The following is a 26,649-nucleotide window of genomic DNA, read 5'->3' as shown; positions in this document are numbered from 1 at the left end:
GTGGAAGAATGGTGTCGCAGCACCCCAAAGTAACAGACTGTCGTTTCTCTTTGCTTATTTGAGCTGTTCTTGCCATAATATGGACTTTGGTCTTTTACTAAATATCTTCTGTATACCACCCCTACCACGTCACAACACAACTGATTGGCTCAAACGCGCATGAAGGAAAGAAATTCCACAAATGAACTTTTTATAAGGCACGCCTGTTAATTGAAATTCATTCCAGGTGACTACCTCATGAAGCTGGTTGAGAGAATGCCAAGAGTGTGCAAAGCTTGTCATCAAGGCAAAGGGTGGCTACTACCAAGGAATTGTCCGTAGAGCTCCAAGACAGGATTGTGTCGAGGCACAGATTTTGGGGAAGGTTACGTCTCTGGAGTGACGTGAAAATAGCTGTGCAGTGATGCTCCCCATCCAACCTGACAGAGCTTGAGAGGATCTGCAGAGAAGAATGGGGAGAAACTCCCCAAATACGGATGTGCCAAGCTTGTAGCGTCATACCCAAGAAGACTCAAGGCTGTAATCACTGCCAAAGGTGCTTCAATAAAGTACTGAGTAAACATCCCTAACCCCTCTGCAGTAAAATGGAATTTAACAACTGTTGTTTTCTCTGTAATAATACTAGTCACCAAGCAATTCTGTGAACTTGGCTTATGTGTAGATTGATGAGGAAATGTTTTTATTTAAAGCATTTTTAGAATAAGGCTGTAACTTAACAAAATGTGGTAAAAGGTCAAAGGGTCTTACTCCTTTCCGAATGCACTGTATCTAATATTATCCCTACATTTTACTTTTTTTAAAACATTTTAGTCATTTAGCAGACGCTCTTATCCAGAGCGACTTACAGTAGTGAATGCATACATTTCATACATTTTTTATTTATCTGATTTTGGAGCAGCCAGATGTCAGAATCCTCATCAGAACAGGACCAATCCATCTGACAGGAAACTCCAGTCTTCAGGGGCCTGATTGGTGTCACACTTTTGCCCCAGTCCCTAGCTAACACACCTGACTACCAATAATCACCTAATCATGATCTTAAGTTTAGAATGCAATTAGTTTAAATCAGCTGTGTTCGCTAGGGATGGGGGTAAAAGTGTGACACCAAATCAGACCCTAGGGATGGGGGTAAAAGTGTAACACCAAATCAGACCCTAGGGATGGGGGTAAAAGTGTAACAACAATCAGGCCCTAGGGATGGGGGGGGGAAAGTGTGACACCAAATCAGACCCTAGGGATGGGGGTAAAAGTGTAACAACAATCAGACCCTAGGGATGGGGGTAAAAGTGTGACACCAAATCAGACCCTAGGGATGGGGGGAAAGTGACACCAAATCAGGCCCTAGGGATGGGGGTAAAAGTGTAACACCAAATCAGACCCTAGGGATGGGGGTAAAAGTGTAACAACAATCAGACCCTAGGGATGGGGGTAAAAGTGTGACACCAAATCAGACCCTAGGGATGGGGGGAAAGTGACACCAAATCAGGCCCTAGGGATGGGGGTAAAAGTGTAACACCAAATCAGACCCTAGGGATGGGGGTAAAAGTGTAACAACAATCAGGCCCTAGGGATGGGGGGGGGAAAGTGTGACACCAAATCAGACCCTAGGGATGGGGGTAAAGTGACACCAAATCAGACCCTAGGGATGGGGGTAAAAGTGCAACAACAATCAGGCCCTAGGGGGCTGGAATTGCCCAGAGCTGCATCAGGATGTGACACAGACAGTATTGGGATAAACCACAGTACAAACTCGGAACACAACCTCATTTACTAACCGGGCCATACAGTGGAATAATACTTTTGTACTGTAGACTGGGCCTTGGGCCATCCTGTAAAACTCTGGCTGCGGTCCAAACACTTAAAAAGACACACCCTCGTCCACTTATCCTCGCCTTATACCCTTGGGGGAATCCCTGTCGCCATCTTGGAGGGCGGTCCAAATGATTAGCCAAGCAAGGGAAGTTTGCAACGTAAGCCCCTCAGCCCACGTTTTTAATGGAGTTTGCGAGTGTACAATTATGTTCACTTCGGGGCCTGAAACGCTCCATAATTCAATTCACAACGATCGTACATCCACTAAGAAATGTCAGCGAAAACTTAAAAACAACATCAATGAGGAAGTCAACATACAAGTGTTAAGTAAAAACAAATGCAAATAACTTTGAAATTGTGCTACTAATGGACATGACGGCACAAACACGTCTCGTAAAAAGTAAATATGATTTTGTTTGGTTATCTTTTGGAGATTGTAGAAATAAAATATTTTCCTTCTTCAGATCCAGCTAGGCAGACTTATGTTAGTTAGCTAATTAATTTGCTAGCTCTCATAGGCGTATATTAATAATTATAATTATTATATATTTCATATAAGTAGACCTTCCCCCCTCTACTCCTGCCCCAACCTCCCCTCCCTCCACTCCTGCCCCAACCTCCCCTCCCTCTACTCCTGCCCCAACCTCCCCTCCCTCTACTCCTGCCCCAACCTCCCCTCCCTCTAGTCCTGCCCTCCCTCCCCTCCCTCTACTCCTGCCCCAACCTCCCCTCCCTCTACTCCTGCCCCCAACCTCCCCTCCCTCTAGTCCTGCCCCTCCCTCCCCTCCCTCTACTCCTGCCCCAACCTCCCCTCCCTCCACTCCTGCCCCAACCTCCCCTCCCTCCACTCCTGCCCCAACCTCCCCCTCCCTCCACTCCTGCCCCAACCTCCCCTCCCTCCACTCCTGCCCCAACCTCCCCTCCCTCTAGTCCTGCCCCTCCCTCCCCTCCCTCCACTCCTGCCCCAACCTCCCCTCCCTCTACTACTGCCCCAACCTCCCCTCCCTCTACTCCTGCCCCAACCTCCCCTCTACTCCCTCTACTCCTGCCCCAACCTCCCCTCTACTCCTGCCCCAACCTCCCCTCTACTCCCTCTACTCCTGCCCCAACCTCCCCTCCCTCTACTCCTGCCCCAACCTCTCCTCTACTCCTGCCCCTCCCTCCCCTCCCTCTACTCCTGCCCCAACCTCCCCTCCCCTCTACTCCTGCCCCAACCTCCCCTCTACTCCTGCCCCAACCTCCCTCTACTCCCTCTACTCCTGCCCCAACCTCCCCTCTACTCCTGCCCCAACCTCCCCTCTACTCCCTCTACTCCTGCCCCAACCTCCCCTCTACTCCTGCCCCAACCTCCCCTCTACTCCCTCTACTCCTGCCCCAACCTCCCCTCTACTCCTGCCCCTCCCTCCCCTCCCTCTACTCCTGCCCCAACCTCCCCTCCCTCTACTCCTGCCCCAACCTCCCCTCTACTCCTGCCCCAACCTCCCCTCTACTCCCTCTACTCCTGCCCCAACCTCCCCTCTACTCCCTCTACTCCTGCCCCTCCCTCCCCTCCCTCTACTCCTGCCCCAACCTTCCCTCCCTCTACTACTGCCCCAACCTCCCCTCCCTCTACTCCTGCCCCAACCTCCCCTCCCTCTACTCCTGCCCCAACCTCCCCTCCCTCTACTACTGCCCCAACCTCCCCTCTACTCCTGCCCCAACCTCCCCTCCCTCTACTACTGCCCCAACCTCCCTCTAGTCCTGCCCCAACCTCCCCTCCCTCTACTCCTGCCCCAACCTCCCCTCTACTCCTGCCCCAACCTCCCCTCCCCTCCCTCTACTCCTGCCCCAACCTCCCCTCTAGTCCTGCCCCAACCTTCCCTCCCTCTACTCCTGCCCCAACCTCCCCTCCCTCTACTCCTGCCCCAACCTCCCCTCCCTCTACTCCTGCCCCAACCTCCCCTCCTGCCCCAACCTCCCCTCCCTCTACTACTGCCCCAACCTCCCCTCCCTCTACTACTGCCCCAACCTCCCCTCCCTCTACTCCCTCTACTCCTGCTCCAACCTTCCCTCCCTCTACTCCTGCCCCAACCTCCCCTCTAGTCCTGCCCCAACCTCCCCTCCCTCTAGTCCTGCCCCAACCTCCCCTCTACTCCTGCCCCAACCTCCCCTCCCCTCCCTCTACTCCTGCCCCAACCTCCCCTCTAGTCCTGCCCCAACCTCCCCTCCCTCCACTCCTGCCCCAACCTCCCCTCCCTCTACTCCTGCCCCAACCTCCCCTCCCTCTAGTCCTGCCCCTCCCTCCCCTCCCTCTACTCCTGCCCCAACCTCCCCTCCCTCCACTCCTGCCCCAACCTCCCCTCCCTCCACTCCTGCCCCAACCTCCCCTCCCTCCACTCCTGCCCCAACCTCCCCTCCCTCCACTCCTGCCCCAACCTCCCCTCCCTCTAGTCCTGCCCCTCCCTCCCCTCCCTCCACTCTTGCCCCAACCTCCCCTCCCTCTACTACTGCCCCAACCTCCCCTCCCTCTACTCCTGCCCCAACCTCCCCTCTACTCCCTCTACTCCTGCCCCAACCTCTCCTCTACTCCTGCCCCTCCCTCCCCTCCCTCTACTCCTGCCCCAACCTCCCCTCCCTCTACTCCTGCCCCAACCTCCCCTCTACTCCTGCCCCAACCTCCCCTCTACTCCCTCTACTCCTGCCCCAACCTCCCCTCTACTCCTGCCCCAACCTCCCCTCTACTCCCTCTACTCCTGCCCCAACCTCCCCTCTACTCCCTCTACTCCTGCCCCTCCCTCCCCTCCCTCTACTCCTGCCCCAACCTCCCCTCCCTCTACTCCTGCCCCAACCTCCCCTCTACTCCTGCCCCAACCTCCCCTCTACTCCCTCTACTCCTGCCCCAACCTCCCCTCTACTTCCCTCTACTCCTGCCCCTCCCTCCCCTCCCTCTACTCCTGCCCCAACCTTCCCTCCCTCTACTACTGCCCCAACCTCCCCTCCCTCTACTCCTGCCCCAACCTCCCCTCCCTCTACTCCTGCCCCAACCTCCCCTCCCTCTACTACTGCCCCAACCTCCCCTCCCTCTACTACTGCCCCAACCTCCCCTCCCTCTACTACTGCCCCAACCTCCCCTCTAGTCCTGCCCCAACCTCCCCTCCCTCTACTCCTGCCCCAACCTCCCCTCTACTCCTGCCCCAACCTCCCCTCCCCTCCCTCTACTCCTGCCCCAACCTCCCCCTCTAGTCCTGCCCCAACCTTCCCTCCCTCTACTCCTGCCCCAACCTCCCCTCCTCTACTCCGGCCCCAACCTCCCCTCCCTCTAAACTCCTGCCCCAACCTCCCCTCCCTCCTACTCCTGCCCTCAACCTCCCCTCCTCGAATCTCTGCCCCAACCTCCCCTCCCTCTACTACTTGCCGCCCAACCTGCCCTCCCTCTAACTACGTACTTACTGTCTGCCCTAACCTGCCCCCAACCGCCCTCCCTCTACCTCCCTCTACTCCTGCCTCCGAACCTTCCCTCCCTCTACCCCTTTCTTCCTGCCCCAACCTCCCCTCTAGTCCTGCCCCAACCTCCCTCGCCTCTAGTCCTGCCCCAACCTCCCCCTCCCTCTACGCCTGCCCCAACCCTCCCCTCTACCCTGCCCCAACCTCCCCTCTAGTCCTGCCCAACCTCCCTCCTCCCTCTACTCTCCCTCTACTCCTGCCCCAACCTCCCCTCCCTCTACTCCTGCCCCAACCTCCCCCTCCCTCTACTCCTGCCCCAACCTCCCCTCCCTCTACTCCTGCCCCAACCTCCCCTCCCTCTACTCCCTCTACTCCTGCCCCAACCTCCCCTCCCTCTACTCCTGCCCCAACCTCCCCTCCCTCTACTCCTGCCCCAACCTCCCCTCCCTCTACTCCTGCCCCAACCCCTCCCTCCCTCTACTCCTGCCCCAACCTCCCCTCCCTCTACTCCTGCCCCAACCTCCCCTCCCTCTACTCCTGCCCCAACCTCCCCTCCCTCTACTCCTGCCCCAACCTCCCCTCCCTCTACTCCTGCCCCAACCTTCCCTCTTCTCCCTCTACCTCAGTTATTCCCTTCCCTCTACCTCAGTTATTCCCTTCCCTCGCTATGACTGTCACTGTCAATCGGACATCTGTGTGCTGATGTTTAGATTCTGTAACTCCAGTGTTATTGTCCTGCTAAAAAGGTGAATTCATCTCCCAGTGTCTGTTGAAAAGCGGACTGAACCAAGTTATACTCGAGGATTTTGCCTGTGCTTAGCTCCATTCCGTTTCTTTTGATCCCTAGCCCGGTGACAAGCAAACCCATAACATGATACAGCCACCACCATGATTGAAAATACGAAGAGCGGTACTCAGTGATGTGTTGTGTGTTGGATTTTCCCCAAACATAACACTTTGTATCAGGACAAAGTTAAATTCTTTGCCACAATTTTTTACAGTTTTACTTTAGTGCCTTACTACCAACAGGATGCATGTTTTGGAATGTTTTTATTCTGTACTGGCTTCCTTTTCACTCTGTCAATTAAGTTTGTTTCATGGAGTAACTACAACGTTGATCCATCCTCAGTTCTCTCCCATCACAGCCATTAAACTCTGTAACTGTTTTAAAGTCACCATTGGCCTCATGGTGAAAATCCTTAAATGGTTTCCTTCCTCTCTGGCAACTGAGTTAGCAATGACGCCTGTATATTTGTAGTGACTGGGTATATTGATACACCATCCAAAGCGTAATTAATAACTTCACCATGCTCAAAGGGATATTCAATGTCTGCTTTTTATTTTATTTTACCCATCTACCAATAGGTGCCATTCTTTGAGAGGCATTGGAAAAACCTCCCTGGTCTTTGTGGTTGAATCTGTGTTTGAAATTCACTGCTCGACTGAGAGACCTTACAGGTAATTGTATGTGTGGAGGTACAGAGATGAGGTAGTCATTCACAAATCACGTTGAACACCATTATTGCACAGAGTCCATGCAACTTCAGCACATTTTTCCCCCAGAACTTATTTAGGCTTGCCATAGCAAATGGGTTGAATACTTTGAGTCTAGACATGTCAGCTTTTCATTTTTAATGTATGTGTCTAAAAACCTATTTCCAGTTTCACATTATTATTGTGTATAAAACCAGTGACACAAAGTTTGTCTGTAACATAACAACATGTGGAAAAAGTCAAGGTGTATGAAAACTTGCTGAAGGCACTGTACATCACATACATCTGAGAGGCACAAACAAAATGTACCGACGCCGAGGCAGTCTAGCTGGGAGACGTAAACAGCGCTGAAAACCGAGGCAGTCCAGCTGCGAGACGTAAACAGCACTGAAAACCGAGGCAGTCCAGCTGGGAGACGTAAACAGCACTGAAAACCGAGGCAGTCTAGCTGCGAGACGTAAACAGCACTGAAAACCGAGGCAGTCTAGCTGCGAGACGTAAACAGCACTGAAAACCGAGGCAGTCTAGCTGCGAGACGTAAACAGCACTGAAAACAGAGGCAGTCTAGCTGCGAGACGTAAACAGCACTGAAAACCGAGGCAGTCTAGCTGCGAGACGTAAACAGCACTGAAAACCGAGGCAGTCTAGCTGCGAGACGTAAACAGCACTGAAAACCGAGGCAGTCTAGCTGCGAGACGTAAACAGCACTGAAAACCGAGGCAGTCTAGCTGGGAGACGTAAAGGCTCTTGAGAAACTAAAGGAGTTTGATGATGACAGGCCGTAATACACTGAAACCAATGAGTCCGACGTGGTTCTGATAATGGAGAGATATATGACTCTGCAGACGTCCTAGCAGAGTAGCCTACTGACTGGATACTGTGTGTAAACGAAGCAGTAAAAGGCATAGGAATGTAGTGAGCAGTGTGCACTCTTCAGTAATCACTAGCTTTATCACGCACTAGAGTCAGTGACTGCGTCCCAACTGGCACCCTATTCCCTGTGTAGTGCACTACTTTTGACCAGGGCCCATAGGGAGTGCACTATATAGGGAATAGGGTGCTTTTACTAGACTAGAGGGTTTTCTGTCTCCTGCACTGTCTCAAAAGGCACCGGGCCATAAATCAAATCCTCTCAACGTCTGCCTGAGGCATCCTTCAGATCAGGCATACTAGAGTACAACACACACACACACTATCTCAACCACCGCCCTATGAATCTTTCCCTCCATCCTGCCTTAGTCCCTGCCTCAGAAAAACATCCCCACAACATGATGCTGCCACCACCATGCTTCACCGTAGGGATGGTGCCAGGTTTCCTCCAGACGTGACGCTTGGCATTCAGGCCAAAGAGTTCAATCTTGGTTTCATCAGACAAGAGGATCTTGTTTCTCATGGTCTGAGAGTCCTTTAGGTGCCTTTTGGCAAACTCCAAGCGGGCTGTCATGTGCCTTTTACTGAGGAGTGGCTTCCGTCTGGCCACTCTACCATAAAGGCCTGATTGGTGGAGTGCTGCAGAGATGGTTGTCGTTCTGGAAGGTTCTCCCATCTCCACAGAGGAACTCTGGAGCTCTGTCAGAGTGACCATGACCAAGGCCCTTTTTGGTACCCTTCCTCAGATCTGTGCCTTGACACAATCCTGTCTCGGGGCTCTACGGACAATTCCATGGCTTGGTTTTTGCTCTGAGATGTACTGTCAACTGTGGGACCTTATATAGACAGGTGTGTGCCTGTAACGGCTGTCGTAGAAGAGAGAGGACCAAGGCGCAGCGGGTTGCGTGCTCATCATTATAATTTATTAAATAAATGTGAACACGGAAAACAAGAAAACAAAGAACGACAAACCGACAGTTTTACAGGCTGAATACTAGCAGTGCAAAATCAACTACCCACATCAACTACCCACATCCCCAGGTGAAAACACGCAACTAATATATGACTCCCAATCAGGAACAACGACGTACAGCTGTTCCTGATCGGGAGCCACACAGACCACACAGAAATAGACAGACTAGAAAACCAACCTAGAATACAAAACCCAGAACATACACCAAAACCCCGTAATACATAAATAAAACACCCCTCTACAATACTTATAACCCTCGAACCACATAAAACAAATACCCTCTGCCACGTCCTGACCAACCTACAAATACAAATAACCCCTATTACTGGTCAGGACATGACAGTGCCTTTCCAAATCATGTTCAATCAATTGAATTTACCACAGGTGGACTCCAATCAAGTTGTAGAAACATCTCAAGGATGATCAATGGAAGCAAGACGCACCTGAGCTCAATTTCCAGTCTCATAGCAACGAGTCTGAATACTTATGTAAATAAGGTATCTGTTTCTTATTTTAAACACATAAGAAAAAAAAATTGATGTGTCATTATTGTGTGTGGATTGATGCCCTCCCTAGCCTGACGAGGCGGCGGTGCTCTCCCTAGCCTGACGAGGCGGTGCCCTCCCTAGCCTGACGAGGCGGTGCTCTCCCTAGCCTGACGAGGCGGTGGTGCTCTCCCTAGCCTGACGAGGCGGTGCCCTCCCTAGCCTGACGAGGCGGTGGTGCCCTCCCTAGCCTGACGAGGCGGTGGTGCCCTCCCTAGCCTGACGAGGCGGTGCTCTCCCTAGCCTGACGAGGCGGTGCCCTCCCTAGCCTGACGAGGCGGCGGTGCTCTCCCTAGCCTGACGAGGCGGCGGTGCTCTCCCTAGCCTGACGAGGCGGTGCCCTCCCTAGCCTGACGAGGCGGTGCCCTCCCTAGCCTGACGAGGCGGTGCCCTCCCTAGCCTGACGAGGCGGCGGTGCTCTCCCTAGCCTGACGAGGCGGTGCCCTCCCTAGCCTGACGAGGCGGTGCCCTCCCTAGCCTGACGAGGCGGTGCCCTCCCTAGCCTGACGAGGCGGCGGTGCTCTCCCTAGCCTGACGAGGCGGTGCTCTCCCTAGCCTGACGAGGCGGCGGTGCCCTCCCTAGCCTGACGAGGCGGTGCCCTCCCTAGCCTGACGAGGCGGTGGTGCTCTCCCTAGCCTGACGAGGCGGTGCTCTCCCTAGCCTGACGAGGCGGTGCCCTCCCTAGCCTGACGAGGCGGTGCTCTCCCTAGCCTGACGAGGCGGTGCTCTCCCTAGCCTGACGAGGCGGTGCTCTCCCTAGCCTGACGAGGCGGTGCCCTCCCTAGCCTGACGAGGTGGTGCCCTCCCTAGCCTGACGAGGCGGTGGTGCTCTCCCTAGCCTGACGAGGCGGTGGTGCTCTCCCTAGCAGGAGTAAACACTAATACACGACATTCACACAGTAATGGACCACAAAAGCCCACCAGCAGTCATCGTTCCAGAGCCAAGTCAATCAGACAGCTGAACCCTGGGGATGGTCTGTGGACTAGTTTCACATTCTAATGTCCTGGTGGAGCTGAAGCCTCTCCAACCAAAAGGTGTCCCAAAATGGCACCCTATTCCCTATAAAAGAGCGCTACTTTTAGCCAAGGCTCTGGTCAAAAGCAGTGCACTATGTAGGGTGCACTATGCCCCCCTAGTCTCCGCTAGCCACTCTCTGACAGGATATTGTTCTCTCTCTCTCTCCATCCCTCCTCCTCAGCAGATCCAGGGCAGCACAGTGAAATGTATCTCTGAGCTGTATCCCAGCCAGTCAATCACTAGACGAATGGGGAGAAAACCAATCTAGCTATCCTCTCTCTGCCAGGGTACCTCTCTCTCCCTTGTCCTCCACAGCTGTCCTCTCTCTGCCAGGGTTCCTCTCTCTCTCTTGTCCTCCACAGGTGTCCTCTCTCTGCCAAGGTACCTCTCTCCCTTGTCCTCCACAGCCATCCTCTCTCTGCCAGGGTACCTCTCTCTTCCTTGTCTTCCACAGCTATCCTCTCTGCCAAGGTACCCCTCTCTCCCTTGTCCTCCACAGCTGTCCTCTCTCTGCCAAGGTACCTCACTCCCTTGCCCTCTACAGGTCCACAACAGTATTTAATTGATCACAGCAGAGTGAAATGCATCCCTGAGCTCTATCCCAGCCGGTCAGTTAGAGGACAGAGGAAGAGATGGAGGAAGGAGTTAACAGGAAGACAAACACTGGGCCAGAATCCCTCCCTCCATCACCCCATAGTCATCCCAGAGGGAAACTACAGCTGCCAATCTCTCTCTGCTGCAGTGTGGAGGAGCCTCTACTGGTGGGAAATTCTGCTGCTCCAGTGTTCAATATGACAGGCCTAACAGGATGATGCTGCTGCTCCAGTGTTCTATATGACAGGCCTAACAGGATGCTGCTGCAGTGTTCAATATGACAGGCCTAACAGGATTCTGCTGCTCCACTGTTCAATATGACAGGCCTAACAGGATTCTGCTGCTCCAGTGTCCAATATGACAGGCCTAACAGGATGCTGCTGCTCCAGTGTTCTATATGACAGGCCTAACAGGATGCTGCTGCTCCAGTGTTCTATATGACAGGCCTAACAGGATGCTGCTGCTCCAGTGTTCTATATGACAGGCCTAACAGGATGCTGCTGCTCCAGTGTTCTATATGACAGGCCTAACAGGATGCTTCTGCTCCAGTGTTCTATATGACAGGCCTAACAGGATGCTGCTGCTCCAGTGTTCTATATGACAGGCCTAACAGGATTCTGCTGCTCCAGTGTTCTATATGACAGGCCTAACAGGATGCTGCTGCTCCAGTGTTCTATATGACAGGCCTAACAGGATGCTTCTGCTCCAGTGTTCTATATGACAGGCCTAACAGGATGCTGCTGCTCCAGTGTTCTATATGACAGGCCTAACAGGATTCTGCTGCTCCAGTGTTCTATATGACAGGCCTAACAGGATTCTGCTGCTCCAGTGTTCTATATGACAGGCCTAACAGGATGATGCTGCTGCTCCAGTGTTCTATATAACAGGCCTAACAGGATGCTGCTGCTCCAGTGTTCAATATGACAGGCCTAACAGGATGCTGCTGCTCCAGTGTTCTATATGACAGGCCTAACAGGATTCTGCTGCTCCAGTGTTCTATATGACAGGCCTAACAGGATGCTGCTGCTCCAGTGTTCTATATGACAGGCCTAACAGGATGCTGCTGCTGCTCCAGTGTTCTATATGACAGGCCTAACAGGATGCTGCTCCAGTATTCTATATGACAGGCCTAACAGGATGCTGCTGCTCCAGTGTTCTATATGACAGGCCTAACAGGATGCTGCTGCTCCAGTGTTCTATATGACAGGCCTAACAGGATGCTGCTCCAGTGTTCTATATGACAGGCCTAACATGATGCTGCTCCAGTGTTCAATATGACAGGCTTAACAGGATGCTGCTGCTCCAGTGTTCTATATGACAGGCCTAACAGGATGCTGCTCCAGTGTTCTATATGACAGGCCTAACATGATGCTGCTCCAGTGTTCAATATGACAGGCCTAACAGGATGCTGCTCCAGTGTTCTATATGACAGGCCTAACATGATGCTGCTCCAGTGTTCAATATGACAGGCCTAACAGGATGCTGCTGCTCCAGTGTTCAATATGACAGGCCTAACAGGATGCTGCTGCTCCAGTGTTCAATATGACAGGCCTAACAGGATGCTGCTGCTGCTCCAGTGTTCAATATGACAGGTCTAACAGGATGCTGCTGCTCCAGTGTTCAATATGACAGGCCTAACAGGATGCTGCTGCTCCAGTGTTCAATATGACAGGCCTAACAGGATGCTGCTGCTGCTCCAGTGTTCAATATGACAGGCCTAACAGGATGCTGCTGCTCCAGTGTTCAATATGACAGGCCTAACAGGATGCTGCTGCTCCAGTGTTCTATATGACAGGCCTAACAGGATGCTGCTGCTGCTCCAGTGTTCTATATGACAGGCCTAACAGGATTCTGCTGCTCCAGTGTTCTATATGACAGGCCTAACAGGATTCTGCTGCTCCAGTGTTCTATATGACAGGCCTAACAGGATTCTGCTGCTCCAGTGTTCTATATGACAGGCCTAACAGGATGCTGCTGCTCCAGTGTTCTATATGACAGGCCTAACAGGATGCTGCTCCAGTGTTCTATATGACAGGCCTAACATGATGCTGCTCCAGTGTTCTATATGACAGGCCTAACAGGATGCTGCTGCTCCAGTGTTCAATATGACAGGCCTAACAGGATTCTGCTGTTCCAGTGTTCAATATGACGGGCCTAACAGGATGCTGCTGCTCCAGTGTTCTATATAACAGGCCTAACAGGATGCTGCTGCTGCTCCAGTGTTCTATATGACAGGCCTAACAGGATGCTGCTGCTGCTCCAGCGTTCTATATGACAGGCCTAACAGGATGCTGCTCCAGTGTTCTATATGACAGGCCTAACAGGATGCTGCTGCTCCAGTGTTCAATATGACAGGCCTAACAGGATTCTGCTGCTCCAGTGTTCTATATGACAGGCCTAACAGGATGCTCCTGCTCCAGTGTTCTATATGACAGGCCTAACAGGATGCTGCTGCTGCTCCAATGTTCTATATGACAGGCCTAACAGGATGCTGCTGCTGCTGCTCCAATGTTCTATATGACAGGCCTAACAGGATGCTGCTGCTCCAGTGTTCTATATGACAGGCCTAACAGGATTCTGCTGCTCCAGTGTTCTATATGACAGGCCTAACAGGATGCTGCTGCTGCTCCAGTGTTCTATATGACAGGCCTAACAGGATGCTGCTGCTGCTCCAGTGTTCTATATGACAGGCCTAACAGGATTCTGCTGCTCCGCTGTTTACTCCCAGTACAGTACACCCTAGAGACTCGGTCATCCGAAACAGATGGAAATCACATTTTACTGTAGCTTACAGTACATCCAGGGGGTTTCCTAGTGTAGCTTTACCACAGGCCTCTTGACTAGAGCCTTGATTTCTAGCTCATCTGTATCCTGTACGCCTAACAGTTTTACGTCCAGAACTAGTGCTTCGTCCCTGCCTAGGTATCTCTCTATTTAGTCTACCAGGTATAACCTAGTCTGTAGTGCTGTAAAATCTAAGGCCCCCCACAGTGAGATCTCTGTGGGATCTCTGGGTGTTCCCTAGTGCTTCAGAGACTGAGAGACAGGCCCCAGGGTAGGTTGTTGAGGATCGGAGCTCATGGGAGGTTATTTTCAACTTCCACAGCAGCAGGAGCTGAGCACCCCAGAGAGAGGAGAAGAGAGAGACAGAGAGACAGAGAGAGAGAGAGAGAGAGAGACAGAGACAGAGACAGAGAGAGGACAGAGAGCGAGAGAGAGAGGAAGAGAGAGAGGACAGAGAGCGAGAGGAGAGAGAGAGGACAGAGAGAGAGGACAGAGAGCGAGAGAGAGAGAGAGGAAGAGAGAGGAAGAGAGAGAGGAAGAGAGAGAGAGGAAGAGAGAGAGGACAGAGAGCGAGAGAGAGAGGAAGAGAGAGAGGACAGAGAGCGAGAGGAGAGAGAGAGGACAGAGAGAGAGGACAGAGAGCGAGAGAGAGAGAGAGGAAGAGAGAGGAAGAGAGAGAGGAAGAGAGAGAGGAAGAGAGAGAGAGGAAGAGAGAGAGAGCGAGAGAGAGAGAGAGAGAGGAAGAGAGCGAGAGAGCGAGAGCGAGAGAGCGAGAGAGAGAGGAAGAGAGGAAGAGAGGAAGAGAGCGAGAGAGCGAGAGAGCGAGAGAGAGAGAGGACAGAGAGAGAGGAAGAGAGGAAGAGAGCGAGAGAGAGAGAGAGAGGGGTCCTATCCCTGCTGAGAGCCTGTTGAGCCTGGGACACCAATATAAGAAAGGATGACGAATGGAGCGATGCCAAATATCCCAACTAGCCACCACACTGCTGAATAATACCTCAAGATAGTTCAATTGATGATAGTGTTTTACATGAAGGGTCCTAGTTTTGAGAAATAAAGTATTTTCTAATGATCCAAAATATATGACTAATGATATTATTAAACATTGCTCGTGAAGCAAGAGTCCCCCACTTTAAAATCTTCAACATACTTCCAAGCTAGAAACATCATTCAAACTTTAAAAATGTTCAGACCGGTCTGGAATAGTGTGCTTGTATACAAACACTACATTGGACACCCCTTCAAATAAGTCGATTCGGCTATTTCAGCCACACCCGTTGCTGACAGGTGTATAAAAATAAATAAAAATAAAAAAAATCGAGCACACAGCCATGCAATCTCCATAGACAAACATTGGCAGTAGAATGGCCTGTACTGAAGAGCTGAGTGACTTTCAACGTGGCGCCGTCATAGGACGTCACCTTCCCAACAAGTCAGTTCGTCACATTTCTGCCCCGGTAGAGCTGCCCCGCTAGAGCTGCCCCCGCTAGAGCTGCCCCCGCTAGAGCTGCCCCCGCTAGAGCTGCCCCGGTCAACTGTACAGTGTTACTGTTAAGTGGCAACATCTAGGAGCAACAACGGCTCAGCCGTGAAGTGGTAGGCCACCGACGCTCACAGAACTGGACCCGCCAAGTGCTGAAGTGTGTAGCATGTCAAAATTGTCTGTACTCGGTCACAACCCTCCGAGTCCCAAATTGCCTCTGGAAGGAAGCAAGAACATCAGAGCGCGACCTCACTAATGCTCGTGTGACTGAACGGAAGCAAGTCCCCTGCAGCAATGTTCCAACATCTAGTGGAAAGCCTTCCCAGAAGAGAGGAGGCTGTTATAGCAGCAATGTTCCAACATCTAGTGGAAAGCCTTCCCAGAAGAGAGGAGGCTGTTATAGCAGCAATGTTCCAACATCTAGTGGAAAGCCTTCCCAGAAGAGTGGAGGCTGTTATAGCAGCAATGTTCCAACATCTAGTGGAAAGCCTTCCCAGAAGACTGGAGGCTGTTATAGCAGCAATGTTCCAACATCTAGTGGAAAGCCTTCCCAGAAGAGTGGAGGCTGTTATAGCAGCAATGTTCCAACATCTAGTGGAAAGCCTTCCCAGAAGAGTGGAGGCTGTTATAGCAGCAATGTTCCACCATCTAGTGGAAAGCCTTCCCAGAAGAGTGGAGGCTGTTATAGCAGCAATGTTCCAACATCTAGTGGAAAGCCTTCCCAGAAGAGTGGAGGCTGTTATAGCAGCAATGATCCAACATCTAGTGGAAAGCCTTCCCAGAAGAGTGGAGGCTGTTATAGCAGCAATGTACCAACATCTAGTGGAAAGCCTTCCCAGAAGAGAGGAGGCTGTTATAGCAGCAATGATCCAACATCTAGTGGAAAGCCTTCCCAGAAGAGTGGAGGCTGTTATAGCAGCAATGTTCCAACATCTAGTGGAAAGCCTTCCCAGAAGAGTGGAGGCTGTTATAGCAGCAATGATCCAACATCTAGTGGAAAGCCTTCCCAGAAGAGTGGAGGCTGTTATAGCAGCAAAGAGGGGACCAACTCCATAATTAACAGGCCATGATTTTGGAGTGAGATGTTGGACGAGCAGTTGTCCACATACCGTTGGTCATGTAGTGTAGATTATATACTTTTTACATGATTAAGTTTAAGAGTCATTACATGTTATCCATCTTCAGGGGATTTCCACAACATTCTACAACAAAAAGGTCTCCATTGTGAAATCACCTCTAAACATTCCATTCACTGTAAACGCGCAACTTTTGACACAAATGAGCAACTTTGACCACTTTGCCAACAACTTAGACAACACGTTAGAGGGTACATCTTCTTCTGTTACTTCTCTGCTATTCAAATCTGAAATCAGAACAAGAATAGCTTCTACCAATCAAAAGGTAGAGGGGGTTTTAGTAACCAATCAACTGCTTTCAATAGCGATGCAGTAAAGTCACAGCAGAAGCAGATTCATTCATTAACGACAACAGCTGCAAATTCCAATACAACTACGTCACATTTTGAAGTTCACTTTTCATTGATTTGTCTAACAACGCTATCATGAATTTAGCAAATACGTTTTGTGGGTCAGAGTGCAGTATTTATTTAGTTTCATAAAATAAAACGTTTGAAAGCATGTTTTTCCTCACACTGGCTTTAGCAGGCCTGCCAAGGCAAATGCAGGGGGTTGCCTAGCTACATGTGCCTCGGAGACCACCTCTGCATAGGATTACTACTGACCACAAACACACAGCCACGGACCCGCGCAGCCACGGACCCGCGCAGCCACGGACCCACGCAGCCACGGACCCACGCAGCCACGGGACCCACGCAGCCACGGACCCACGCAGCCACGGACCCACGCAGCCACGGGACCCAAGCAGCCACGGACCCACGCAGCCACGGGACCCACGCAGCCACGGGACCCACGCAGCCACAGGACCCAAGCAGCCACGCAGCCACGGACCCACGCAGCCACGGACTCACGCAGCCACGCAGCCACGGACCCACGCAGCCACAGGACCCACGCAGCCACGCAGCCACAGGACCCACGCAGCCACTGCTCTGCACTATAAATTATAACGAATTAAATGTTCATAAATTAGCATATAATTAGCATATAATACCCACCAACAAAAAGGCACTTCTGGTGGGAACCATGAAAAGCACCGCAGCCCAAACCATAGAGTCAGTCATCAACCAAGACCAACCCATACTGCACAACCACCCTGTCTAAATACACTACCAGTCAAAAGACCTACAACACCGACTCCTTCCAGGGTTTTTCTTTATTTTTTACTATTTTCTACATTGTAGAATAATAGTGAAGACAACAAAACTATGAAATAACACATATGGAATCATTTAGTAACCAAACAAAAAAAAAGTGTTAATAAAATCCAAATATATTTTAGATTTTAGTTTCTTCAAAGTTAGACGCCCTTTGCCTTGATGACAGCTTTTGGGCAATCTTGACATTCATATACACTGAATAAAAATATACAAATGCAACAATTTCAACAAGATTTTACTGAGTTACAGAAATCAGTCCATTGAAATAAATTCGTTAGGCCTTAATCTATAGATTTCACATGACTGGGAGTACAGATATGCATCTGTTGGTCACAATAATAGTAAATAAATAATATATGAGAGACACACACACACATTTGATAAAATACTATACAGAAAGTACCAAAGTTTTTGTTATACCGTGCAACACTTGTGTGTGAACAGCTTAAGATATGTACATTATAATGTCCTACCACGACTCTTACCTTTGGTGTAGTATTGCTGGGCAGCCAAGCTCACTACCCTCAGTCTGTCAGGAAACGCCCTGATGGTTACAATCACCTGGAAGGGGAGGGAGAGAGGGAGAGAGGGAGAGAAAGAGAGAGAGAGAGAGAGAGAGAGAGAGAGACACAGACGAGAGAGAGAGAGAGAGAATCATTTATTCAGAGCAGAGAGTGCAGAACAATAATTCATGTGGATTCAAAGTAAACGCTGAATATCAATCCACTTAAACCCTCTGCTTTCTGCAGACTCAACTAAATGTTAACTGTTACTGTAGAACTCAATTATGTTTCCCAAAATGGCAGCCTATCACCTATATAGTGCACTACTTTTGAACGGATGAGCCCTATGCAGGCCCTGGTAAAAAAGTAGGGAATAGGAGCCATTTGGGACACGACCATTGACTTCCCTGATGCCACAGGAGCCACACTAACAGAGTAGCATTGCTGAGGCCACAGGAGCCACACCTGCAGAGTAGCATTGCTGAGGCCACAGGAGCCACACTAACAGAGTAGCATTGCTGAGGCAACAGGAGCCACACCAACAGAGTAGCATTGCTGAGGCCACAGGAGCCACACCAACAGAGTAGCATTGCTGAGGCCACAGGAGCCACACCAACAGAGTAGCATTGCTGAGGCCACAGGAGCCACACCAACAGAGTAGCATTGCTGAGGCCACAGGAGTTACACCAACAGAGTAGCATTGCTGAGGCCACAGGAGCCACACCAACAGAGTAGCATTGCTGAGGCCACAGGAGCCACACCAACAGAGTAGCATTGCTGAGGCCACAGGAGCCACACCAACAGAGTAGCATTGCTGAGGCCACAGGAGCCACACCAACAGAGTAGCATTGCTGAGCCACAGGAGCCACACCAACAGAGTAGCATTGATGAGGCATCCCCTCCCTGACTAAAGGCCCTTCTCCCCTGATAGCTCAGTTTGGCCGGGCGACCAGCTCTAGGAAGAGTCTTGGTGGTTCCAAACTTCTTCCATTTAAGAATGGAGGCCACTCTGTTCTTGGGGACCTTGAATGTTTGCAAAAATGTCTAAAAACCTGTTTTCGCTTTGTCATTATGGGGTATTGTGGGTAGACTGATGAGGGGGGAAAAAAGCATTTAATCCCTTTTAGAATAAGGCTGTAACGTAAAACAATGTGGAAAAAGTCAAGGGGTCTGAATACTTTCCGAATGCACAACGGCCATGGAAGAACTGGGACATTTTCAGATCCCAGGAATTGTGTACAGATCCTTGCGACACGGGGCCGTGCATTATCATGCTGAAACATGTGGTGATGGCGGCGGATGAATGGCACGACAATAGACCTCAGGATCTCATCACGGTATCTCTGTGCATTCAAATTGTCATTGATAAAAATGTAATTGTGTTTGTTGTCCATAGCTTATGCCCGCCCCATACCATAACCCCACCACCACCACCACCACGGGGCACCCTGTTCACAACATTGACATCAGCTAACCCTTCGCCCACACGACACCATACACACTGTCTGCCATCTGCCGGTACAGCTGAAACAGATTCATCTGTGAAGAGCACACTTCTCCAGCGTGACAGCAGCCATCGACGGTGAGCATTTGCCCGCTGAAGTCGGTTATGACACCGAACCGCAGTCAGCTTTAGACCCTGGTGAGGACAACGAGTATGCAGATGGAACTTCCCTGAAATGATTTCTGACAGTTTACGCAGAAATTCTTCGGTTGTGCAAAACCCCACAGTTTCATCAGCTGTCCGGGTGGCTGGTCTCAGATGGTTCTGCAGGTGAAGAAGCTGGATGTGGAGGTCCTGAGCTGGCGTGATTAAAAATGTGGCCTGCGGTTGTGAGGACGATTGGATTTCGTGCCAAATTCTCCTAAAACGACTTTGGAGGCAGCTTTTGGTAGAGAACATCTCTGGTGGACATTCCTGCATTCCAGCATACCAATTGAACGCTCCCTCAAAACTTTAGACATCTTTGGCATTGTGTTTTGTGACAAAACTGCACATTTTAGAGTGGCCTTTTACTGTCCCCCAGCACAAGGTGCACCTGTGTAAGGATCATAAAGTTGAATCAGCTTCTTGATAATCCATCCACCTGACAGGTGCAGCATACCTTGACAAAGACAAAAATGCTCACTAACAGGGATGTAAACAAATTTGTGCATAACATTTTAGAGAAATAAGTTTTTTTTTTGTGTATGTATGGAACATTTCTGGGATCCTATATTTCAGCTCGTGAAACATCGGACCAACAGTGTATTAGAAAATTGTTCAAGGGCAAGTTCCGCTTCCGGAAAGTAAGCATGAACAGAAGAGGTCATGGAAGAACCCTTACTCATGGTAAGGTTTAACGTTTCCCTTACTCATGGTAAGGTTTAACGTTTCTCTTACTCATGGTAAGGTTTAACGTTTCTCTTACTCATGGTAAGGTTTAACGTTTCTCTTACTCATGGTAAGGTTTAACGTTTCTCTTACTCATGGTAAGGTTTAACGTTTCTCTTACTCATGGTAAGGTTTAACGTTTCCCTTACTCATGGTAAGGTTTAACGTTTCCCTTACTCATGGTAAGGTTTAACGTTTCTCTTACTCATGGTAAGGTTTAACGTTTCTCTTACTCATGGTAAGGTTTAACGTTTCTCTTACTCATGGTAAGGTTTAACGTTTCTCTTACTCATGGTAAGGTTTAACGTTTCCCTTACTCATGGTAAGGTTTAACGTTTCTCTTACTCATGGTAAGGTTTAACGTTTCTCTTACTCATGGTAAGGTTTAACGTTTCTCTTACTCATGGTAAGGTTTAACGTTTCTCTTACTCATGGTAAAGTTTAACGTTTCTCTTACTCATGGTAAGGTTTAACGTTTCTCTTACTCATGGTAAGGTTTAACGTTTCTCTTACTCATGGTAAGGTTTAACGTTTCTCTTACTCATGGTAAGGTTTAACGTTTCTCTTACTCATGGTAAGGTTTAACGTTTCTCTTACTCATGGTAAGGTTTAACGTTTCCCTTACTCATGGTAAGGTTTAACGTTTCTCTTAGTGATAAGGTATGGTTTCGTTTCAGGCTAGTTTGTGTTTCTGACACAAACAATGGGACAGTGATCACTGAGGTCCATGGCAAAAACACCACTAGTTGATTATTTATGAGGGTTATTTGTAAGTATGAGATCAAATCAGGTCAACATTCACAAGGCCAGACGGATTACCAGGACGTGTACTGCGAGCATGCGCTGACCAACTAGCAAGTGTCTTCAGTGGCATTTTCAACCTCTCCCTGTCTGAGTCTATAATACCTACATGTTTCAAGCAGACCACCATAGTCCCTGTGCCCAAGAACACTAAGGTAACCTGTCTAAATGACTACCGACCCGTAGCACTCACGTCTGTAGCCATGAAGTGCTTTGAAAGGCTGGTCATGGCTCACATCAACACCATCATCCCAGAAACCCTGGACCCACTCCAATTTGCATACATCCCCAACAGGTCCACAGATGATGCAATCTCTATTGCACTCCACACTGCCCTTTCCCACCTGGACAAAAGGAACAGCTATGTGAGAATGCTATTCATTGACTACAGCTCAGCGTTCAACACCATAGTGCCCCTCAAAGCTCATCACTAAGCTAAGGACCCTGGGACTAAACACCTCCCTCTGCAACTGGATCCTGGACTTCCTGACGGGCCGCCCCCAGGTGGTAAGGGTAGGTAACAACACAGCCGCCACGCTGATCCTCAACACAGGGGCCCCTCAGGGGTGCGTGCTCAGTCCCCTCCTGTACTCCCTGTTCACTCATGACTGCACAGCCAGGCACAACTCCAATACCATCATTAAGTTTGCTGATGACACAACAGTGGTCTCAGTCTGTTTATTACCCAGGACTCTCTGCAAAGACCTGAGTCCATGTCTTTGTTTCTCAGTCTGTTTATTACCCAGGACTCTCTGCAAAGACCTGAGTCCATCGGTCTTTGTTTCTCAGTCTGTTTATTACCCAGGACTCTCTGCAAAGACCTGAGTCCATCGGTCTTTGTTTCTCAGTCTGTTTATTACCCAGGACTCTCTGCAAAGACCTGAGTCCATCGGTCTTTGTTTCTCGGTCTGTTTATTACCCATGACTCTCTGCAAAGACCTGAGTCCAGCTGTCTTTGTTTCTCAGTCTGTTTATTACCCAGGACTCTCTGCAAAGACCTGAGTCCAGCTGTCTTTGTTTCTCAGTCTGTTTATTACCCATGACTCTCAGAACTATGGGCTCTGGTGAATAGCACACTACGTAGGGAATAGGGTATCATTTGGAACTCAGACCAGAGCCATCTGTGGTCTGAACACATGGTGGGTATTTCTAGAACACGAAACACACACCATACCAGGAAGGAATGTTTCCACTGTGACACCTCACAGATCCAATGACCCCTGACCTCTACAAGGTTACTAAGAGACAAACACATACATACTGTTACTATATAGCTGGGAATACCTGATTACTTTAGTCATACATACAGACAGAGCAGGGAAATCATAACACAAAGCAAGAAAGCCCGTCTCTAACCCTAACCCAGCAGCAGCTACCAATGCTCCTTATTTATGTTTAGAAAACAAATATGAAGACCAAAATTGTGGGGGGGAAGCACTCATGCTTATGCGACCTAATTATCACCCTGAGAATACTTCCAGAACCATCTTTATTTTTTATTTCAACAGCACCGACAACGTCATCATTTCATCCCAAAAAAAACACGACAGACATCGGGTGAATATATAAAATGTTTATATCTTCGGCTGTGAGGGACGGAAAAGAAATGGCCTTAGCGACAATTATTTTTCGAAAAATTCAAAATGGATGTTTTTTGCACAAAAAGGTGATGATTAAAGTGGATTTAGAAATGTTAAAAACTTCGACTTTTCTATGGAAGAAGGCTTTCGAAGACCTTAGAAAAGGCAGGGTAGGATAAATATAGGTCTGTAGCAGTTTGGGTCTAGAGTGTCACCCCCTTTGAAGAGGAGGATGACCGCGGCAGCTTTCCAATCTATGGGCATCCTGCTAGCTAGTTATATAGCTGTGGTAATCTGGCTAGTTTCAACATGGGCTCTCTACAAATACAGCAACAGGTAACATTGACTAGACCATAAACAGCACATAATGGGGACATGCATTTCAAAACACTACTGCCATCTTCTGGTTTGGAGTATTATATTAATTATATTAATTAACAAGGCTGAGCGGCTGATGACTTTAAGGTCTTTGCTTTGTGAACACAAACTGAGATTGAGTGCCGACACTCTGTTCAGAAATGCCAAGTACTGTTTGACAATCCTCCCGGTGTGGCTGAGCTTTAACAGATGTCCGTACTAAGTCACATATCCACACTATAAATCCACTAGAGATATCCACACTATCCACCCACTAGAGATATCCACAATATAAATCCACTAGAGATATCCACACCATGAATCCACTAGAGATATCCACACTATAAATCCACTAGAGATATCCACCCACTAGAGATATCCACCCACTAGAGATATCCACACCATAAATCCACTAGAGATATCCACACTATCCACCCACTAGAGATATCCACCCACTAGAGATATACACACTATAAATCCACTAGAGATATCCACACCATAAACCCACTAGAGATATCCACACTATAAATCCACTAGAGATATCCACACCATAAATCCACTAGAGATATCCACACCATAAATCCACTAGAGATATCCACACTATAAATCCACTAGTGATATCCACCCACTAGAGATATCCACCCACTAGAGATATCCACACCATAAATCCACTAGAGATATCCACACCATAAATCCACTAGAGATATCCACACCATAAATCCACTAGAGATATCCACACTATAAATCCACTAGAGATATCCACACCATAAATCCACTAGAGATATCCACACTATCCACCCACTATAGATATCCACACTATCCACCCACTAGTGATATCCACCCACTAGTGATATCCACACTATAAATCCACTAGTGATATCCACACTATAAATCCACTAGAGATATCCACACTATCCACCCACTAGAGATATCCACACTATAAATCCACTAGAGATATCCACACTATAAATCCACTAGAGGTATCCATACTATCCACCCACTAGAGATATCCACACTATAAACCCACTAGAGATATCCACACTATAAATCCACTAGTGATATCCACACTATAAATCCACTAGTGATATCCACACTATCCACCCACTAGAGATATCCACCCACTAGTGATATCCACCCACTAGAGATATCCACACTATAAATCCACTAGAGATATCCACACTATCCACCCACTAGTGATATCCACCCACTAGTGATATCCACCCACTAGAGATATCCACACTATAAATCCACTAGAGATATCCACCCACTAGTGATATCCACCCACTAGTGATATCCACCCACTAGTGATATCCACCCACTAGAGATATCCACACTATAAATCCACTAGAGATATCCACACTATCCACCCACTAGTGATATCCACCCACTAGAGATATCCACACTATAAATCCACTAGAGATATCCACCCACTAGTGATATCCACCCACTAGTGATATCCACCCACTAGAGATATCCACACTATAAATCCACTAGAGATATCCACACTATCCACCCACTAGTGATATCCACCCACTAGTGATATCCACCCACTAGAGATATCCACACTATCCACCCACTAGAGATATCCACACTATCCACCCACTAGAGATATCCACACTATCCACCCACTAGAGATATCCACACTATCCACCCACTAGTGATATCCACCTACTAGAGATATCCACACTATAAATCCACTAGAGATATCCACCCAGTAGTGATATCCACCCACTACTGATATCCACCCACTAGAGATATCCACACTATAAATCCACTAGTGATATCCACCCACTAGTGATATCCACCCACTAGAGATATCCACACCATCCACACACTAGAGATATCCACACTATCCACCCGCTAGAGATATCCACACTATCCACCCACTAGTGATATCCACCCACTAGTGATATCCACACTATCCACCCACTAGAGATATCCACACTATCCACCCACTAGAGATATCCACACTATCCACCCACTAGTGATATCACACTATAAATCCACTAGTGATATCCACACTATCCACCCACTAGAGATATCAACCCACTAGTGATATCCACCCACTAGTGATATCCACCCACTAGAGATATCCACACTATAAATCCACTAGAGATATCCACCCACTAGTGATATCCACCCACTAGAGATATCCACACTATCCACCCACTAGTGATATCACACTATAAATCCACTAGTGATATCCACACTATCCACCCACTAGAGATATCAACCCACTAGTGATATCCACCCACTAGTGATATCCACACTATAAATCCACTAGAGATATCCACACTATAAACCCACTAGAGATATCCACACTATCCACCCACTAGAGATATCCACACTATAAATCCACTAGAGATATCCACACTATCCCCCCACTAGATATATCCACACTATCCACCCACTAGAGATATCCACACTATAAATCCACTAGAGATATCCACACTATCCACCCACTAGAGATATCCACCCTATCCACCCACTAGAGATATCCACACTATAAACCCACTAGAGATATCCACCCACTAGTGATATCCACCCACTAGAGATTGTATTTATTTATTTTTATTTCACCTTTATTTAACCAGGTAGGCAAGTTGAGAACAAGTTCTCATTTACAATTGCGACCTGGCCAAGATAAAGCAACGCAGTTCGACAACATACAACAACACAGAGTTACACATGGAGTAAAACAACATACAATCAATGATGCAGTAGAAAAATAAGTCTATATACAATGTGAGCAAATGAGGTGAGATAAGGGAGGTAAAGGCAAAAAAGGCCATGGTGGCAAAGTACATACAATATAGCAAGTAAAACACTGGAATGGTAGATTTGACAGTAGATGAGCGTGCAAAGTAGAAATACTAGAGATATCCACACTATCCAGCCACTAGAGATGCCAGACATTGGCTTCGTCTCAAAAACAGGCTCCCTTTTCACCTATATAGTAGTGCACTACTTTTACCCAGAGCCCTCATTTAGGGAATAGGTTGCCATTTGGTATACACAGCCATTGCGCAGTGCATTTGAATGTTATCTGGTCTGGTAGTACAGTGTGTGTGGGGGGAAGGGAGAGAATCTGTTACAAGAACTCACTCCCTATCCATTTCACGTCACTTCCTGCCTGCCTTGCCTTTGTTTAACATAGTAGACGGAGACATGAGACAGTGGTCACTATAAGCATTCATTATAAAGTAGTATTTCCATTTAGATTTAAACTGTTATTCTTTAAAAAGTACAGCAAGGGCTTGACGACTAGACCAGACACCCACTCCCAATTTCTGAAGAAATGGGAAGGAGCAAATCTTTCCACCTCAGAGAAATGCCCCCCTGCCAATAATAACATCAGCAGAAGCAAAACACAACTAACCACATTTGTTCTTTCCTAAAACGAGTTGGATATGAGAGGTTGAAAAGGAATGGAAAGAGAGAGAGGCGGAGAGAGAGACCTTTCTGATGAGGCTACCCGTCCTGTTGGGGGAGGACACAGAGAGCTGTGGGTTGGCAGCGCACTACATTATTGCTGCCTGACATAAGATGAGGGAAAGTGTCTGACAGACCAACCAACCTGCACATGTCCTCTATGCTTATTGTTATTGTCCATTCTACAGTTATTTTGACCCTTGTTGTTACTGATCGTCCCGTTGACAATCTTAATTATTATTATTTTAATATTGTACATTTATCACTTAATCTCCAAAGTACACTGTGGCAATATGTACATTATGTCATGCCAAT

General features: G+C 48.7%; 2 protein-coding genes across 2 annotated transcripts in view; one reads left to right on the top strand and one right to left on the bottom strand.

The window, feature by feature from the left end:
- The window catches only part of LOC115161444 (ras-associated and pleckstrin homology domains-containing protein 1), a gene marked incomplete in the record, with an annotated part of 120,381 nt that overhangs the window by 40,408 nt on the left and 53,324 nt on the right, over positions 1–26,649 (bottom strand). The window contains 1 exon segment of the mRNA XM_029712436.1: positions 17,773–17,848.
- LOC115160576 (extensin-1-like) overlaps positions 16,695–26,649 on the top strand; it is a 46,031-nt gene continuing 36,076 nt past the window's right edge. The window contains exon 1 of the mRNA XM_029710736.1: positions 16,695–17,061. Within this exon, the coding sequence (XP_029566596.1) occupies positions 16,695–17,061 (367 nt within the window). The remainder of the gene's footprint in view (positions 17,062–26,649) is intronic.

This window comes from Salmo trutta, chromosome 24, assembly GCF_901001165.1.
Source record: "Salmo trutta chromosome 24, fSalTru1.1, whole genome shotgun sequence".
Classification (NCBI taxonomy): domain Eukaryota; kingdom Metazoa; phylum Chordata; class Actinopteri; order Salmoniformes; family Salmonidae; genus Salmo; species Salmo trutta.
The sequence above is the reverse complement of the archived record's forward strand: the minus strand, read 5'-3'. Positions and strand labels throughout refer to the sequence as shown.